Source organism: Pipistrellus hanaki (assembly GCF_964339955.1).
Source record: "Pipistrellus hanaki genome assembly, chromosome: 4".
Classification (NCBI taxonomy): Eukaryota; Metazoa; Chordata; class Mammalia; order Chiroptera; family Vespertilionidae; genus Pipistrellus; species Pipistrellus hanaki.
Genome location: NC_140506.1, coordinates 47,727,542 through 47,745,511, shown reverse-complemented (window position 1 = coordinate 47,745,511; position 17,970 = coordinate 47,727,542). Strand labels below are relative to the sequence as shown.

Sequence of the window (17,970 nt, the reverse complement as noted above, 5' to 3'; positions counted from 1 at the left end):
TCTAGATTCTGAGAGTCTCCTCAGTGGTTTTATCAGACAGTACGATTACCATGCAGGGAACTTCCCATCAAGGAAAGTTAAACTTACACAATATTAATTTAAAATTAATTCATTGACTTTTTGTCATTGCAATCCATATTTCTTTGTCTTTCCAACTTTGAAATGGAGTCAATGGCACTTACATTAATGAATAGCTTGGTCACTAGAGGGTATTCAGAGAAATCATTTTTATTTTCAACTGTTTAGCAAAGCCTCACTTGTTCCTTTACTATTTTAATTGAATATGAAATATAATCAAAAGGATGCCTCCTTGCCTTTTAATCAAGTGTAGAGAGATAGGTTGGAAGAGTGAATCACTAAAATAAGTACCCTTCTCAATTTTTACCAAACCGAAACATTCACAACCAAATCTGCCTCTCTTTCCCAGCATCCTCACATTCTACATTTCCCACTCTGCGTGTAGTTTTCCTGAATCAACAGAGAGGGGAGCTCTTACTCCACCATTCTCTCAGTGGAGACTGGAAAAGCGAATACCTTAGTACCCATGAAACTGGGGGAAAAGCTTTCCCACTTAAAATGACAAAGCTTGTATTGTACGATGCTGCCAGGTGTTTAGAAGGCTCCTCTACACAGTCAGCTATGAAACCAAGCTCTGACTAACAAAGGACCTCTTAATATTTTTTTTCAGATTTTAAAATATTCCTATTTGCTGACTGACATCCTTTCAATAACTGAATTTAATAAAGATGTACCTTATCAGGCTGTGCAGATAACATGAAGTGCTGGTACTAATGCTCTACAATATTCTTCAAACAGATTAGCAGGCTGTGCACTTCAGCAAATTTATTCTGGCTATCTCCACTGAATCAGCTGTCTGCTAATGCTTGTACAACTCATCCTCCAGGGGTGTCCTCATAAACAGTTTAATGGAGGTGACTTAGCAAGGCTAAATAGTATATATTTTTCAACCACCTAAGAGCCTAAGGTATTGTGAGGCATCTTCTAATACGTAATTGCAATTACGAAAATTGTTTCATATTTTGGTACCTACCAAAACATAGTCTGCTGTCAGCAGAAGAGAGCCTCGTGGATTAAAACAATTTAAGGGAATTAATTCATATGTGTGCTAATGTAAAATTATTCTAGGTATTATAATACTATATTTCTCAAATTAATATTTGGTACTATGCCATATTTTAGAATAATACTGCAGGCTAGATAATTAGAAATAATCCAACTTTTTTTTTCTTTTCATTTTGCTGGATGGGTTTCCTTAAATTGGCTATTTCCATTCAGAATTTGAATATTTGTTTCCACACCTTTTTTCAAATGTTATTATTTCAATAAAATGTAAATGTTATGAGGATGTTCCAGCTAATTCTCAGATTATATTCTGCTCATTATATTAAAAAGTGAACCACATTTATACATACTTTTCTGTGTTTTTTTTTAGCCCTGAATTTCAAGCATAGGCCTTGATATGCCTCTACAGTCATACTTGCCAAAAAGCCACTGTATGCAATAGCTCCTGTGTTATAATTAGCCATAGCAATACAGGAGCAAAACCCTATATTTTAAGGTTTCAATGTGTTTCCTTTTTTAATACAGATTATCAGATGGATGCATGAATGTTGTTTCATATATCTGAACTATCACTTGTTTTAGAGCAACATATACAGAAGGTCATTTGGAAGATTATTGAGATGTTTTCCTGTGAGAACATGTGCATTTTGGGAAGTTTAGGTTAGACTTAAGAATTCGGTGGTGATCAGGAGAGTAAGTGAACTGGCCCCCTCTCCTATGAAGGACTCTCTCTGCAAAGGCTTTCCAGTGCTGTCAGTTAGGGGTTCATTGCGGAGCACTGAAGCCCCACAAATTAAACAGACATTACTGTGTGAGCCATTATTTGATCACCACATTCTGAAAAGATGGCTAATTCCATTTTTTCTCTCCCCCCACCCCCTTCTTTTGGGGGGAGGAAAGCAGGGAAGGTCAATAGGGGGCGAGTAGTAATGGGTGGTAGACCAAGAGCGATTGCCTGACCTTTTCAGAACGGGTATGCTGAACCCTTGCTCCCCCTTGTCACAGTTTAAAAACCAGAGGAGCTAGTTTAGAGAAGAAGTTGTTAGCATTCCATTTTTATTATGACATTTCACAGTCATCTGATTTAATGTCCCTTGACCAGATTGTCCACCGTGAGACGATGGGCTTGAAATGTTATTTAGAGCATTGATAAAAGGTGAGCGGTTCTAAGATGACAGCGAGTCATAAGGCTGGTGGTGTGACATTAATTTTCTCCATAACAGAGATGGAATAAGACGTCACGGTGACAAGCTGTCAATCAGCCCCGGCCCCTCAGAGCACCGCGACGCCATAGGACGCGGTATTGCCTCTCCCGTAATAGAGCTGAACTGAGATGCTCTCCCTGACAGCTGCTGCAGCCATAGAGAAAATATATTATACAGCCTTTCATTAAAAAAATAAAGAGGACTCCTCTCCGGAGCATTTCAATCTTTTCCCATCTATTGAGGGCTGAAAGGATTCACAGCAAATCATACATTCCTCTGCTATGGAAATGTCTGGCTTCAGAAGCCATCTCGGTTTTGAAGCCTTCTAAAATAACCATAAATAACAAGGCAGGAATACCTCTTGAATGAAGCGTTACTTAAAGTTGTTATATATATATTTTTTAGCTGGAATATTTCAGTCTTTGGCTTTCTTCCTTTTTTTCTTTCTTTTTCTTTTTCTTTTCTTTTCTTTCTTTTTTTTTTTTTTTTGAATTCTTATCATAATCGATATGTCACTAGCCTAAGCAGCTGAAGTTCACAATAAATGACTGAGCGTCAGCTGATTCAAGGGAATGAAACCCACAAACGGTAATTACCTCTCCAAAAGGGGAGCAGAACACGGAGCCCGAGCGCCCGCAGCCCTGTGTCTGTGCGGTGAGGTTAGCGGTGCGAAGCGATTCTCAGACCTGAGGACTGATGTTTGTGTTAGTCCCAGGAAGGCTGGTTCAAATTGCTTCTGAAAATTAAAGAACAGGAACCTTCTCAGAAAACTCTTCCCCGTCGTTAGGACAGGAGGCTTACCTGGCTTAGAGCTCTCAGTCAGCTCCGAGATAAGAAGCTTCCCAAACCTGATCGTTCCTGCCTTAGGAAGACCGACGTGCCTACAAACCTCTGAATTCTAGTACTGCTGTCTACGGTTCCCACTTTAGAGCCTTGGTTTACAGTAATTTCAATGGGGAGGGAAATAGCTTTTTATTGAACCCTGTTATCGGGTAGCTCAAACAGTTTTGGTAGATAAACAGCCATTTAAAAAACAATAAAAGATTAAGAGCTAATCCTTGGGCTAAACACCTAAAAAAAAAAAAAAAAAAAAAGTTGGGTTATGAGATTGCACACATATCTGCATTTCCTCCTCTCAGTGTGCCAAGGTCACAGCTCCCCGTGTCAACAACCACCAGTCAAATGGGACTGATAAAGTTAATGTCGCAGTCAGCTTTGCTTCTCAGTATTCCCATATGCTTAATACAGGATGCAAACGTTCTTTGGTAACATTTGAATAGCTAAGTTGAATGCAAAAGTATGCCATGTTCCCTGGTCATAAAGCATTTTAAAGATTATGATAAAGAAATGCCTTTGATTTACTGAGTAGAAATGCTGATCTTGGCATAATAAAAATGCTATAATTTGCAAATAAACAAATGCATATAAAGTTCAATAGGTTTATTTTACTCTCTAAGTATTTGTGCCCATTAATTAGAGTTTTGAATTATTGCTTTGGTATCCCTCTTTTAATTTCTTCCACTACTATACTTATTAAAACACTGCCATTATTAATTTATGAAATTTAATAGTTTTTATCATCTGGGTGTGATTCTATCACATCTTTTCTACTTCTAGTTCCGTACATACTACAATCGTAAATAAAATTGCAAATTTAAGAAAAATTACTCATCACTTTTTATTGGACAGTTTTATTTATTTTTATAAATGTGTGTTTTTAAATTGATTTTAGAGAGAGAGGATGGAGGAGGGAAAGAGAGAAATATCAATATGAGAGAGAAACATCAATGGCTGCCTTGGGTACCAATAACAAACCCCAGATCTGTGCCCTATCAGGCAATCCTTCATTGCACAGGACAATACTCAACCAACAGAGCCACAAGAGCAGGTTCAATTTGATTTATTTTTGAAGATTATATGTCTTCTACCTACAAGGTTTACAGAATACCTAACTAAGTCTTTTAAATTAAATATAGAAAAGTCTTTCAATAATTTAACCTTCATTTAGCACATGCAATTTCCAATGCTCATTAAGAAGAAAATATAATTAGTGTTGACTTTCTTACTCCCAAAGTCTGAAGTAGTATATAACCAACAATTTGAGATTCAGTATGAAGAAGTGTGAGTCTCCAAACCATCATATTCATAAAAAGCTTTGGTAAAGGAGATCAAAGGGAAAAAAGCAGTCATATCCTATTTTATAATTTATTATTCACCATCTACTGATAATTATTTGTGGGGAAGAAATGTTGTGGGTTTTAATTGTGTGTGTGCGCATGCGTACGGGTGTATGTACACATTCATAACGGTGGAAGGGTAGTCTGTATTGAAGAAACCAATATCCTTTGAGTCACTTAAGGGGCATCCTGAAATCAACCATAAAACTTACTATTTTCTCAGAACACACCTTTCTCTTCTAACACTGATGTTGGGGTCTTTCAGAGCCCACTGCGGATATTTCACAACCTGAAAGACGTGGGGTTTCTCCAGGTGAAAGTAATCAGAGCAGAAGGATTAATGGCTGCTGATGTGACAGGTAAGAAAGGATGTGATTACCCTGTTGTGTGTATATACAAATATGGGTGATATAAACGTAGATATAGTTAGTTATCAAGCAACATGCGGGGTCTGTGGCATTTAATGACTGAACTCTCCAGTTTACCTGGCTGGGCCATCAAAGTAGATAATATAAGGTTTCCAGGTTGATCTTACAAAGATTTTCCAGCCACCAGTTTTTATATTGCCAGTGCTTTTAAAAATAAGGGTGATATGTTAAAATATAAACAATAAAATAATTTTTGAATTGTTTTCTTCTCCAAAGTTCAATCAGCTGGATTTTTCTTCCAACTTTTGTCATTTTGGAGTAATGCCGTATCTTCTCTCAGAAGGTATCACCTAAGATGATACCATAGCAACAACACAAATGCATAATGGTCATTGCATAGTTCATTGAAAAGTTTAGATGGATAATACTCAATTATTGATACTTGGTATGAACTCTTGGTATTTGGGTTGCTGATCAAATTTCTTAGTTGCCCAAATTCCTTAGCACATTCCAGAGATAATTTTGGAGCTAAGCTAAGCATCTACATTTTTCTATAGTAGATATTTTAAAACAAGAAATACTACTGTGAAAATGCCAAAATTAGTTTTCTCTCTCAAAGCTTTCTGATTTGGATATTGCTGTTTCTATAAAATATTAATTGGCTAATGATAATTATTTTATCATTTTCAGAATTAAAGCATTGTTTTGGATTTGCAAGTATATGATAATTCATTAATTGCTTAATTATCACAGGATTTGGGGATAATTATACCATTTCTTTTTTTTTTAATATATTTTATTGATTTTTTTACAGAGAAGAAGGGAGAGGGACAGAGAGTTAGAAACATCGATGAGAGAGGGACATCGATCAGCTGCCTCCTGCACACCCCACTGGGGATGTGCCTGCAACCAAGGCACATGCCCTTGACCGGAATCGAACCCGGGACCCCTCAGTCCACAGGCGGACGCTCTATCCACTGAGCCAAACTGGTCCTGGCCCATTTCTTAAATTGTCCATCTCAAAATAGATAATAAATAGGACTGATTTGACCAATTTTGTCCAAATTAACTGTTTTTTGAAAGTAAGTATGCACTTTTTTGTGAAATATGCTTACCATTGTATGTTTAGCCAGTTGACCCTAAAACAGTAGCTGACTCATTTGAAGTGGAGAAATGACTCTCCTACTATCTAAAGGCTTGGAAATCCATTACATGATGACTGGAACTCTTCTTTAATACATCAAATCAAAATCTAATTAAAAGATCACATGCCTTAAAACTAAAATAGCAGATTTCTGCTCAAAAACAGCAATATTTAAATAACTTCATATTTGCATATTTTCAAGTGACTAATGTGTGATAAAAATTAAAATGTTGGGAGTTCACAGTTTCTTTAAAGAGGTAATTGCCAACTTATTTGTAGGCTAGAAGATAATAACAGTTATCAAATATTCTTTCAAAATAGGCCTACCTAAAAATAGCAGCAGAAAAGGTAGTTTGTCATCTTTCTGGATATATGCTGAGTACTAAATAATTAGTGGCTCCTGGTACTAAATAATTAGTGAATGCCAAGTATATTCATTTTCTTTTTTGTCTCTGATGTGGTTGAAATCAAATTAATCTGGACACAATGATTTCTTTTTTATTATTACTATGCTGCATATATTACCAGACCTAATACTCAACGATAGATGATTGGCTAACTACTCTTCTTCTGTTCCCTTTGGACATTAACTTGATGAATGGAACAGGAACACAGTATTGCTTTTACTCCAGGGAGGTTTCGCCTAGCCTGCAATTCCCAGGTAGATTCAGGAATTCAGGGCAGTGACATTGTCTCTTGGGAGACACTTTCACTTTTCTTTTCTTTTTAAAATATATTTTTATTGATTTCTTAGAGGGGAAGGGAGAGGGAGAGTTAGAAACATCAATGAAAGAGAAACATCAATTCAGCTGCCTCCTGCACACTCCCTACTGGGGATGTGCCCGCAACCAAGGTACGTGCCCTTGCCGGAATCGAACCTGGGACCTTTCAGTCCGCAGGCTGATGCTCTATCCACTGAGCCAAACCGGTTTTGGCATACCTTCACTTTTCTTCAGGATTTTCTTAGGGGAGGGGAGCACCCAGTGTTAGCTGAGACCATCTGTAGAGAGAAAAGCCTAGGTAATCAGTATGTCAGAGGACACCTAAGTGATCTGAACTATTACTGAACATTTATAGCAGGCAGAATAATTTATTATAGAAAATTTCAGGTTCCATTTACTTTACATGCTTAGATACCTGCCCATTACACAGGTTGCATGCAATTGTATAATTTGTTTTTCTTGGAGAGAAGCTGTCATTACTTTCAAAACTCATGAATATGCACACTATGCTAACCCAGTTGGCCTATATGCTACTATGAAGATTAAAGTATATTCTTTCAATGCTGAGAAAAAAGATACATCTCTTTCCAATGGTTGTAATGTCCTAATATGTAAATGAGTGGGAATAACAATAGCCTTCTTCCTCGGGATTCAGTGAGACATAATTTTTATCTGATAAAATAAACGTTAATTTGGGGAATACTAACTAACAGATTCTTCATTTTCCCCCCCTCCAGTTTTAGGGATATAAATCTCATGATTTCTCATTCCACACTGACCTTATAATTTAACGTGCTCTGAATTGAACAAGAGAGATGTTGAACTATTCAGGGACAAGAGGATAATTCAGTCTTTGACCTTGCTCACTCTTGGACCTTTTGTGGTTTTTATGACATTTGTGATGGGGGCAGAAGCTGAGGAGTATATATTTACGTCAGAAATATCTGAATGCAATACCAATTTTTAAAATTATCCTTCTGAAAAGGATAACAATTTATATACATATACTGATCCTTCCAGGTCTTTTATCATTAAGGTTGGGGCACAAATAAGCTTCTTGTATACTTCATCTCTCACTTGTTCAAAGAAGTACTTTAAAAATGTGTTGTGCATCTCCATGGATAATCATAGTCAGGCTCTCCAAGATATTCAGCAACTTTTTTTTTTTTTTTTAAAGGGAATCAATGGTGCTGTCTTCAAATCTGCAAATTAGCATCCATTTAGGAGTCCTGTGGATGGAGAGGGGAGATTTAAAATCACTGATAACTCTGTGCCGAGTGAAGAGTCTTTTCTGATTGAAATGAAGCTATATTACTATTAGATGCTCCTCTGGCTTCAGAACTTTTTTTTATAGACAGGTCGAACAAGACACACTTAGATTTGAGCAACTTTGCTGTATTTTAAAAGAATTTTAGCGATCCAAAAGTGATGAAGTTAAACGCCCATAATTTAAACAACGATTTTAACTTACAGTATTTCATCCTTTCACACGAACACGGGAAAGAGAGAGGCTATAATCGTTTAAGTAGCCATCCATCTTACCGCACTTCCAAAGAATTTTCCCCTTTCAAAATGTGAAATTTTTCTTTTGTCACCACACATTCATTGAGAAACATTGTGATACTGTATTAACTCTGTGCGAATAAAGAGCAATTGAGACCCTTTGAATGAGTGCGCATAAAGCACAAATTACTTTTTAATGAAGCCCTCAATTCTTCCCCTTGCCACAGAAAGCCCACAGCCTTGTTCCGCTGAGCACCACTACAGTGGGTCACTTCAGCTAAGCCCCCAATAAACTGCGGATCGTCGAGGGTCGTTTTTTTTCTCCCGTCTCAATAGTCTAGTGTTGGACAGTGCACTTCAAATCATTAAGGTTAATACAGATTTTAAAAAGAGATTAACTCTGGTAGTTAGGGCCTCAATTTACAACTCCCACACATACACATGCATTGAGCGGGGCACAAGAGTGGATTGAAATTTCAGTCCAATGGTGGCCGCCTTTCACAGCCTGAGAAAGCGGCACTCTGGTTTTCAACGTCGGACAGCTAAACTCTTCGGGAGAGAAAAAAGTCTGACTAACTGGAAAATACTGTGTGTGTGGTACAGCTTACTTACCTTCCAGCCAACCCATGAAAAGGTCAGGGTCTCTCTGTGCCATCAAAGCAAAACCTAGAGACGGTCTGGCCCTCCTGTGTTCACTGGGGAAGAGATTCCCTCTCCCCATAAATCAAGTGTCCTTAACACCGAATAGATGGTGAGAGGAGAGAGACCACTGTGCGGAGGGAGGAGTGGGGGGGGAGTTATTTATTCATTTATTTATTGCTGGTGGAAAATAGTGCATGGTGGAATTTACCTCTTTTAGCTTCTAATTATTCTTTTCTTTGAACGGGTCCTAATTTCTGCGTTCAGCAGGACATATAAAGTCTATTATATATGGAGTGAGTCTTTCTTTGGAGAATATTTGGACCTGGCTGTTTTAGTCAGTTCTTTTAAGTTCTTAGAGAAATAAGAGAAAAGAATTCTTTTCCCCGGCCCCTCCCCTGAGCTCCCGAGGAAGAGGTCGCAGCCTCCCTGGGGACACCAGCCACTCGGTTTCAGAAACAGTGATATGGGAGCCCTGTGAAGCCCTTTCAGAAGGTGCCCTACCTTTTCCCTCTGCTCAAAGGGGCACTACTCTAAGGCTTCTGCACCCCAGGTGAATTGATATATCAAATGAATGAACCACCTCATTCGGGGGGGGGGGGGGGGGGGAGAGAGAGAGAGAGAGAGAGAGAGAGAGCGAGCGAGCGCGAGAGCGAGAGAGAATTTTACAGTTAACATAACCTGTCACTGAAATGGTCCAGTTTAAATGAGCATATCTTTTTCTAAAGCAAGGCACTCAATATAGACTGTGCTCAGCACTCCAGCCCCATAGTCTGGAAACCTAGTAGTTATTAAGCAAGATGTTTACTACCCATTTATTTGCGCAGACTTCTCTCATGTTTTTTTTTTTTTTCTTTAGGAAAACCATCTTCATTGTTGGAAAATATTTAAGTAGTAAAACAGCAGAAAGACATGCTACAGTTTCCACCCTCCCTCCCCCTCCTCCCGCCCCAGCTTTCCTGAGAGTCTTATTATCTTAAGAAATAACAGTTAGCAGCTCAGATTCATTAGCAGAGCTAAATTTAAGCCCCAGTTGACAGGCTGCCTGGAAAACATTTTGTTTTGCTGTCTGTGGGCTTTAATTAAGATGTGTTCAATTTCAGTCCTCTCAGACTAGCCCTCTCCCCCCCTCCCCAACTTGCTGTGTCACAGACGGGCGATCAGACACTTTTAGATGGTCCGGCCCATGACTTTGACCTTCTGCGCAGTCCAGCGTTCCCTGGGGAACCGTTCAACTCATGAGGTCTGATTTCACACTTCCAGGATGCCTCAGCTCTCTTAACAATGACAGGGAGACAAAGCCCTTTAGAGCAGGCCGCATGGGGACTTGTTTAAATTGGAAACCAGAGAGGAGTCAAGGAACAAGGTTATGGGCTACAGAATGGTGCTTTTAATAAAGAGCTCACAGCTCTGGCTCCGCTCAAAGAGGTCTACCTCTGTACAATTAATTGAGCCATTTATCTGGAGCATCTTAGGCCTCCACTTTCTCACAGCATTGCGTGGTAAATATCAGCTAAGAAGCAAATGAGATATGCATGAAATGAATTTTAACACTTTGATCACTGCGCCTCCCGTCTTCATTAAAAGTAAATTTATTTGTATTTCTGACCTCATTATCAGTAGGCTGCCTGCATTTTTTATTGGTTCCTGTGATTTCCAGCTTGAGTGTGTCAGGAAGGTGTATTTTATACAGAGATTTGGATTTATTATTCTTGGTATTTTCCCTGAACATTAGGGGTCTATTCAGAGAAAGAAAGTGAAAAGGTATCTGTACAGAAACAAACAAACAAACAAACAAAAAAACACAAGTCTGTTCTTTGAGAGTTTTCTAGACAGTTGGAGAAACGCTTAGCACATATACATAATATTGTCTTTTAAAAATTAATTTTTGTGATTTTCCTAAGCAAATGGTATAAGACCCATGCAATTGTTGCCTGAGTGGCCCTCAGAACACAATAGGTTTACTGGAAGAAGTAGCTACGTTGCTTCTTTTACAGAATTGTAGCAGTTTGAATTTTTAATAGTTGGCTACTTGAATTACCATTATCACATTCAATAACATTGATTATGTCTGATAAATGCAGCCTTGGGTTTTATGATCATTATTTAAAATCTGTATTAGAAGAGGAGAAAATATATGTCCTTTAAATGCTGCATAGTTCCATTGAAAGTATTATAATATATAAAATATAGGGGAAGTCCTTCATATTTGTCAATTAACAGGGGTAAAATCATTTACCAAATGAAAGGGGTTATGTATGGATGTCATTCTTAATTTTTAAACGTTTACTATCTGAAAATCTTGAAATTATACTGCTTGAAACAACAAACCTACATCTTACACAAAATATATTGAAAATTGCCTAAGCAAAGGATGCTTTATTTCCATTATATAACAAATAGAGGCCCAGTGCACAAAATTCGTGCATGGGTGCAGTCCCTAGGTCTGGCATCTGGTGTGGAGGGGCAGGTCCCAGCTGACCTCCGGGCCCTGGGCAGCACCTGGGCTGCCTGGCCCCGCACTCCTCCCTTCACCTGAGTCACGGTGCCCAAGTCCCCATGTGGAGATGCGGGCTGGGGTGCAGCATGGGCCTCTGGGCCGCCCAGTGGCATCATACAGAAGCCCGGCGGGCAGTTCGCTCACTCGCCGCTGGCCTCGCAGACCAGCTCCTGCGCGGGTAGTGGCAGGTGTCCCCGCATCCTGTGCCCCCGCCTGCTGCCCTCCATGGCGTTTATCTGGAAGAAACAGTAGGAGCAGCAGCTGCAGCTCTACTCCAAGGAGTGGTGAGCAGGGCCAGGCAGCTGGAGAGGGTCTGTGGTGGACAGTGAGGGATCTGGCATGGCACCTGCTCTGAGGCCGCAGCTGTGAGCATGTGTGGCACCCTGGCCGGGGCCTCAGCCAGAACCCGGGGTCATTGCAGAGGCTGAGTCTGATGGGCCGAGGCCACTGGGGCAGGGCCAGCTCCTTATGGGCACCCAGACCCTGAGCGCAGGGGCTTGCCAGGCATGCGAGCCCTGGCATCCTGGGAGAGGGTAACAGGGAAAGTGAGAGCAAGCTTGGCAGACACCCTGGATTCTCACCACACCTCCATCCCTGTCACACTGCCCTCAAGGAGCCGGTGAGAGGTCACAGTCCTCTGCCTGGGTGTAGCAGGAGGTTGGTTGCCACCACCCACTCTCAGGTCCCTATCCCAGCCTGATGCCCAGCCTTGATTGGGTGATCAGGGCCAGCAGACCAGAGGGAGGGGCCAACCACCACCATGGCAGGAGGGCAGTGGGCCAATTGGAGCCTGCCAGCCAGTGGAAAGGGACCCGGGAAGTTGGCTACCGGCCCTGAGGAGGAAGCTGGCCCTGGGCCCCCCCTAGGAAAGGAGCCACGTCTGCCACCACCCACCCCCAATTCCTAGTTCCAGCCTGGGCCCCAGCCCCAATCAGGTGATGGGAGAGGGAACATGGGAGGTTGGCCAGCAGGTCCCATCGGCGATCGGGGCCTGTGGAATGGGGCAGCTCCTGCATTGAGCATCTGCACCCTGGTGGTCAGTGTGCGTCATAGTGTCTGGTCATTCTGCTCGTTCCTTCATAACAGTTGCTTAAGTTTTTATAGATGTTAGCCCTGTTTTCTTTTGAATAATTAAGCTTATTGAGAAGACTATAAAGCATATAGTGTAATTTGAGAAGAAATCTCATCCAACTTATAATGCATAAAAAATATCCAACACCTGACATTTTTATCATTATAATATACCTAATTTAGAAGACAGTAATATCACACACATATAGGTTAAATATCTTAATACTATCGATAAATAAATTTCTTTCCTAAGAATGAGACTAACCAAAGAGTTAAAAGAAAGCAAATCATTGTTTTTATTATTTTATGTCACCACATAGATATGAAAGTTGCTTCATTTTTATAATTGTGTTTATATAATCATAATTCTAATTATAGAAATGCAAAAGTGTCCTAACAGTTGATATGAAATATTTGTGAAAAGGGGAATTAATGTGGTAATTTAACACAAAGACTGGTGAGGCCTGCGTATGAACTAGTGTTTTACAGAGAATTGCAGAAATCATGTGTGACTCCAATGTAGGTCACATGGTTTGAAGGTACTGCTCTGGAAGAATAGGTAGGATGACAAAGAGATTAAAAATTGGATTTGATATGCCCTAGAGGTGAAGGACTATGGGCTGAAAAAGTGGTGGTCCCACTATCAGTGGGATATGAGGGGAGGAGAAATACTATAAAATAATTAATTGAGTTCTGTGGAACTAAGATTGCAAAATGATCCTCTGTGTAAAGAAATAGAGAATTTCTGATTTGCTTTAGAGGGCTAGTGCCAGGGTTTCACTCAGTGCTTCAAGTAATGCTTTCAGATGCTAGAACCGTGGTTTAAAATTAAACTATAATTTATATTTTGTTACATTATGATATAGTAGTATAAATAATCAATGCCTATCCTAGACAATTGAATTTGGAAAATGCTACAGAGAGCATCTGAAAAAAAAATATTTACTACGATAACATTCGGATTATACGATAATACTAGAGGCCATGTGCACAAAATTCTGCAGGGGGGGGGAGGGGTATCCCTCAGCCCAGCCTGCACCCTGTCCAATCTGGGACCCCTTTAGGGATGTCAGAATACACATATAGGACCGATCTAGGTAGGATCGGGCCTGAACGGGCATTTGGACATTCCTCTCACAATCCAGGACTGCTGGCTCCTAAATGCTCACCTGCCTGCTTTCCTGATTGTCCCTAACTGCTTATGCCTGGCCTGATCACCCCCTAATCACTCCCCTGCCAGCCTGTTTGCCCCTAACTTCCCTCCCCTGTGCGCTTGGTCACCCCCAACTGCTCTCCCCTGCAGGCCTGGGTCCCCCCCAACTGCCTTTCCCTGCAGGCCCAGTCACGCCCAACTTCCCTCCTCTGCTGGCCTGGTCACCCCTAATTGTCCTCCCCTGCAGATTTGATCACCCCCAACTGCCCTCCCTTGCAAGCCTGGTCCCTCCTAACTGCCCTCCCCTGCTGGCCATCTTGTGTCCACATGGGGGCAGACATCTTATGTATTGGAGTGATGGTCAATTTGCATATTATTCTTTTATTATATAGGATTAGATAGGATAGAGATCTGGTGCATGGGTGGGGACTGGCTGGTTTACCCTGAAGAGTGTCCTGGATCAGAGTGGTGGTTCCCTTGGGCATGAGGCAGCCTGGGCGAGGGGCCTATGGTGGTTTGCAGGCCGCCCACACCCCCCAGAAACCCAAGCAAAGGCCCTGGTATTTGTGGTTTACTAATCTTCAATAATTGAAACTTTATAGCCTTGATCAGAGATATTTCTCCTGCTTGCTCTGTGGCCACAGCCATTTTTGTTGGGATTTATTTATCTTCTATAATTGAAACTTTATAGTCTTGAGCAGAGGCCAAGGCAGCCCAGGGCTGCAGAAGCCTGGTTTCCTTCATCTCTGATGCAACTCAAGCCTCCTGCTCTCCAGCTCCATGGCTGCCGCCATTTTTGCTGAGATTTATTTATCTTCAATAATCGAAACTTTGTAGCCTTGCGCGGAGGCCTGGGTCTGCCAGGGGCAGGCAGAAAGCTTGGCTTCTTCCATTGCCAGGAAAACCCAAGCCTCCTGCTCTCTCCATGGTCTCAGCCATTGTGGTTGGGTTAATTTGCATACTCGCTCCTGATTGGCTGGTGAGTGTAGCGGAGGTAAGATCAATTTGCATATTGCCATTTTATTAGGATGGTTAGACACACAAACAGTTAAGCCCAAAGAGTGGTTATATGAAAGAGTTGATGTCAGTGGGGATGCCAAGCACAGGAATACAGGGCCCTATCTTTGGTCTAGCGCCATGGTCAGCAAACTGTGGCTCGTGAGCCACATGCGGCTCTTTGGCCCCTGGAGTGTCGCTCTTCCACAAAATACCACAACCTGGGTGAGTCTATTTTGAAGAAGTGGCATTAGAAGAAGTTTAAGTTTAAAAAATTTGGCTTTCAAAAGAAATTTCAATTGTACTGTTGATATTTGGCTCTATTGACTAATGAGTTTGCCAACCACTGGTCTAACCTGTTAAATCTATTTACTAATGACTTTGAGGAGATAATTGGCTGCTTCTTTATAGAACTTGCTGAGAGGATAGTTAATTCATTTGATAGGAGACCAATCTATATATGTATATTATATGTATTGTGTATCTATCTATATACATAAAATTATATAACAGGTTTAATTCAGACTGAAATAAATAGGCTTAGATCAACAAGATGATTATTAAAAAGTACAAATGAACATAGTCAATAATACTGTGTCAAGTTTACATGGTAATAAATAATTATCAGAATTAGTGGAGTGATCACATTTTAAGGTATAAAAATCACTATATTGTATACTTGAAACTAATAAAACCAATATAAAATTGTATACCAACTATACATAAACAAACAAAATCACAAATCAAAGTTTTAACTAGGTACAAAACAGTGATATCTTGTTTTAACAGTAGGAAGCATAGAAAACATTTTAGGGTTTGAATTAATGTGGTTTTTTTTTTAAAGAATATATTTTTATTGATTTCAGAGAGGAAAGGAGAGGGGGAGAGAGAGATAGAAACATCAATGATGAGAGAGACTTAATGATTGGCTGCCTCCTACACACCCCATACTAGGGTATGTGCCTTTGTCTGGAATCGATCCTAGGACCTTTCTCTCTGCAGACCGACGTTCTATCCACTGAGCCAAACTGGCTAGGGAGAATTAAGTTTAAACTCCATGAGAATGAATTACATATGCATCAATTTTGTTACATTGAATAAAAAGGCAATGTTGATAATGATACTCTCTTCTTGACTCATCAGATGCACTGTAGTGTGAATTTAGTTTTGGAAGCTCTTCATCTTTAAAGAAGGATATTGACAAACTAACCAGAATATATTCTCAATTGGGATATCTAATATTTAAAGCCAACTCTATTGAGAATAGTTCAAAGAAAATGATGATGATAATAATAATAACAACAACTAACATTTGTTGAACCCTTGTCACATGTTAGACACTACCCCAAACTTGGTAAAAAGATTATCACAATTAATATAATAATCTAGTTAGATACTATTGTTATTCCCACTTTACAAATTAGAAAACTGAGATGTGGAAAGGCCAAGTAACTTGTTTACATTAGTGTGCTGGGAAGACACCCATAAACTGTTTACATTATTTCTGCTTTCTGTCTGCAGCTACAAAACAGACCCCACATGCTCAGCTAACTGAGGCGAATGTCCAGTCTCAGTGGTATGTCTGATGGGTACAACCTAAGTTACACCTGCAACCCCAGCTGCAAGAAAGCCTGGAAATGTCATGTTAGCCTTTGTGGCCTCTCTAGTTCTGAAGAGATGCTAGAAGGTAGTTAGAATATATGCTCAGCAAGGCATCCACGCTAACTAGTACAGGAGGGTGGGTAATGACCATCAGTCAGATACTAAGTAACAGATGCTGGGTCCCACTTGACACCCATTACTTTACTTAAACTTTAAAAAGTTATTACAGTGGGAAAGTCATAGGATAAATAAAAGCTACAAAGACATAGTTTTGTGCACAATGTAAAGAAGCATTTCTCAAAAGTTATAATTACCAAAAACTAGATGAAATACTCCTGTGGAGGTCTTTATTTCCTCGTCCCTGGAACTGTTGAAGCAGAGCCTGTACGACCTCATGGTTGCAGAGAGGTTTAAACCCTAGATGACCTTTTAAACTTGGCTTCTAAGGCTGCTCTCCTGGCCCTCAGAATCTGAGTTTCTGCATTAGGTGTCAAGATGAGTAACAGACTCCTGAGTGAGTGCTTATTATGTAGAAGAGAATTCAAAACGACAACGATACCATTCTAAAGACAAAGCTTGACAGATGACAATTTTCAGCTTTATTGCCCCAAAATATATAAATATTTAATAGCTTGATATAATACTTAATTTTTTAAGTTTAAAGAATTTGATTTCACTGCAAGAGATCTCTTCATCTAATTACCTATAGGGAAGATTATCTAAAACATCATACTTTTCTGTGGAGCAGCTAATTGAATATATATTTACTGTAGGTCCTAAAGTATCTACAAGAGCTTGTAAAGACAAAGGAGCTTGTAATATAGTTTTATAATCATTTTAGACCAAACGATGTTTGTGTTCCTAATCTTGGAACAAATACTTGAATATCATTTCTATATTAAATATTAATTGAAAATGAAGTATTCCAGCATTAAAATATATATATATATATATATATATATATATATATATATATATATATATATATATATATATGGTTTTTTTTAATTGATTTTTTACAGAGAGGAAGAGAGAGGGATAAAAAGTTAGAAACATCAATGAGAGAGGATCATCGATCAGCTGCCTCTTGCACACCCCCCACTGGGGATGTGCCCGCAACCAAGGTACATGCCCTCGACTGGAATCGAACCTGGGACCTTTCAGTCTGCAGGTCGACGCTCCACCCACTGAGCCAAACCGGTTTCGGCTATTCCAACATTTTACCATCATTTATCTAGACACTTAAAAGCTTAGACATAATTTCTTCATAGTCTCTCCTCAATTTTATAGATTCCATAGTCCTCCTATTCTTACTTTTCAAGTTTCTTATCTATTTCGTTCTATTTCTTAGTCTTTCGTCATAAATTTCAAGCTTCCAAACATATACCAAGATGATTCAATTCTAAGACTCAAGAATGCATCTAGTTATACACAATACTATAAATATTCTTTTGCAGCTATTTTCTAGATTCCATGGGGAAATGAAATATTTACATGAAGCTTTATTTCCATTGCTCTTTGTCATGGTTCTCAAAGTGTGGCAATGCCCAAGCCCCCTCCAAAGTTCTATGAAGTCACAACTACTTTCATAATAAGACTAAGATGTTCTTTGCTTTTTCCCCCCCATTCATGTCATTCTCTTATGGGTGTGCAATAGAATTTTTAAAGGCTATATAATATTTGAACACTTGGATGTTAACATGACATGAATTTATTATTGAGGACTGTTCCAACCACCCTAATTAAATTTATAAACTGTGCCCCTCCTCAACATTCTTCAAACCCCTTTTCCTGTTCTATTTTTTCT

The 17,970-nt window shown here is 39.7% G+C and overlaps 1 protein-coding gene and 1 long non-coding RNA gene across 31 annotated transcripts in view; one reads left to right on the top strand and one right to left on the bottom strand.

Annotated features, from left to right (window-relative positions):
- Positions 1-17,970, bottom strand: part of LOC311622019 — a 1,104,806-nt gene that overhangs the window by 333,111 nt on the left and 753,725 nt on the right. The gene's annotated exons all lie outside the window — the stretch shown is intronic.
- The window catches only part of MCTP1 (multiple C2 and transmembrane domain containing 1), a gene marked incomplete at its 3' end in the record, with an annotated part of 425,829 nt that overhangs the window by 239,697 nt on the left and 168,162 nt on the right, over positions 1-17,970 (top strand). For 15 of the 30 annotated variants that reach the window (XM_084882647.1, XM_084882645.1, XM_084882668.1 and 12 more), the window contains one exon: positions 4,689-4,824. In XM_084882647.1, coding sequence (XP_084738773.1) covers positions 4,689-4,824 — 136 coding nt within the window. The remainder of the gene's footprint in view (positions 1-4,688; positions 4,825-17,970) is intronic. The other 15 variants (XM_084882652.1, XM_084882646.1, XM_084882669.1 and 12 more) reach the window with 1 other exon arrangement.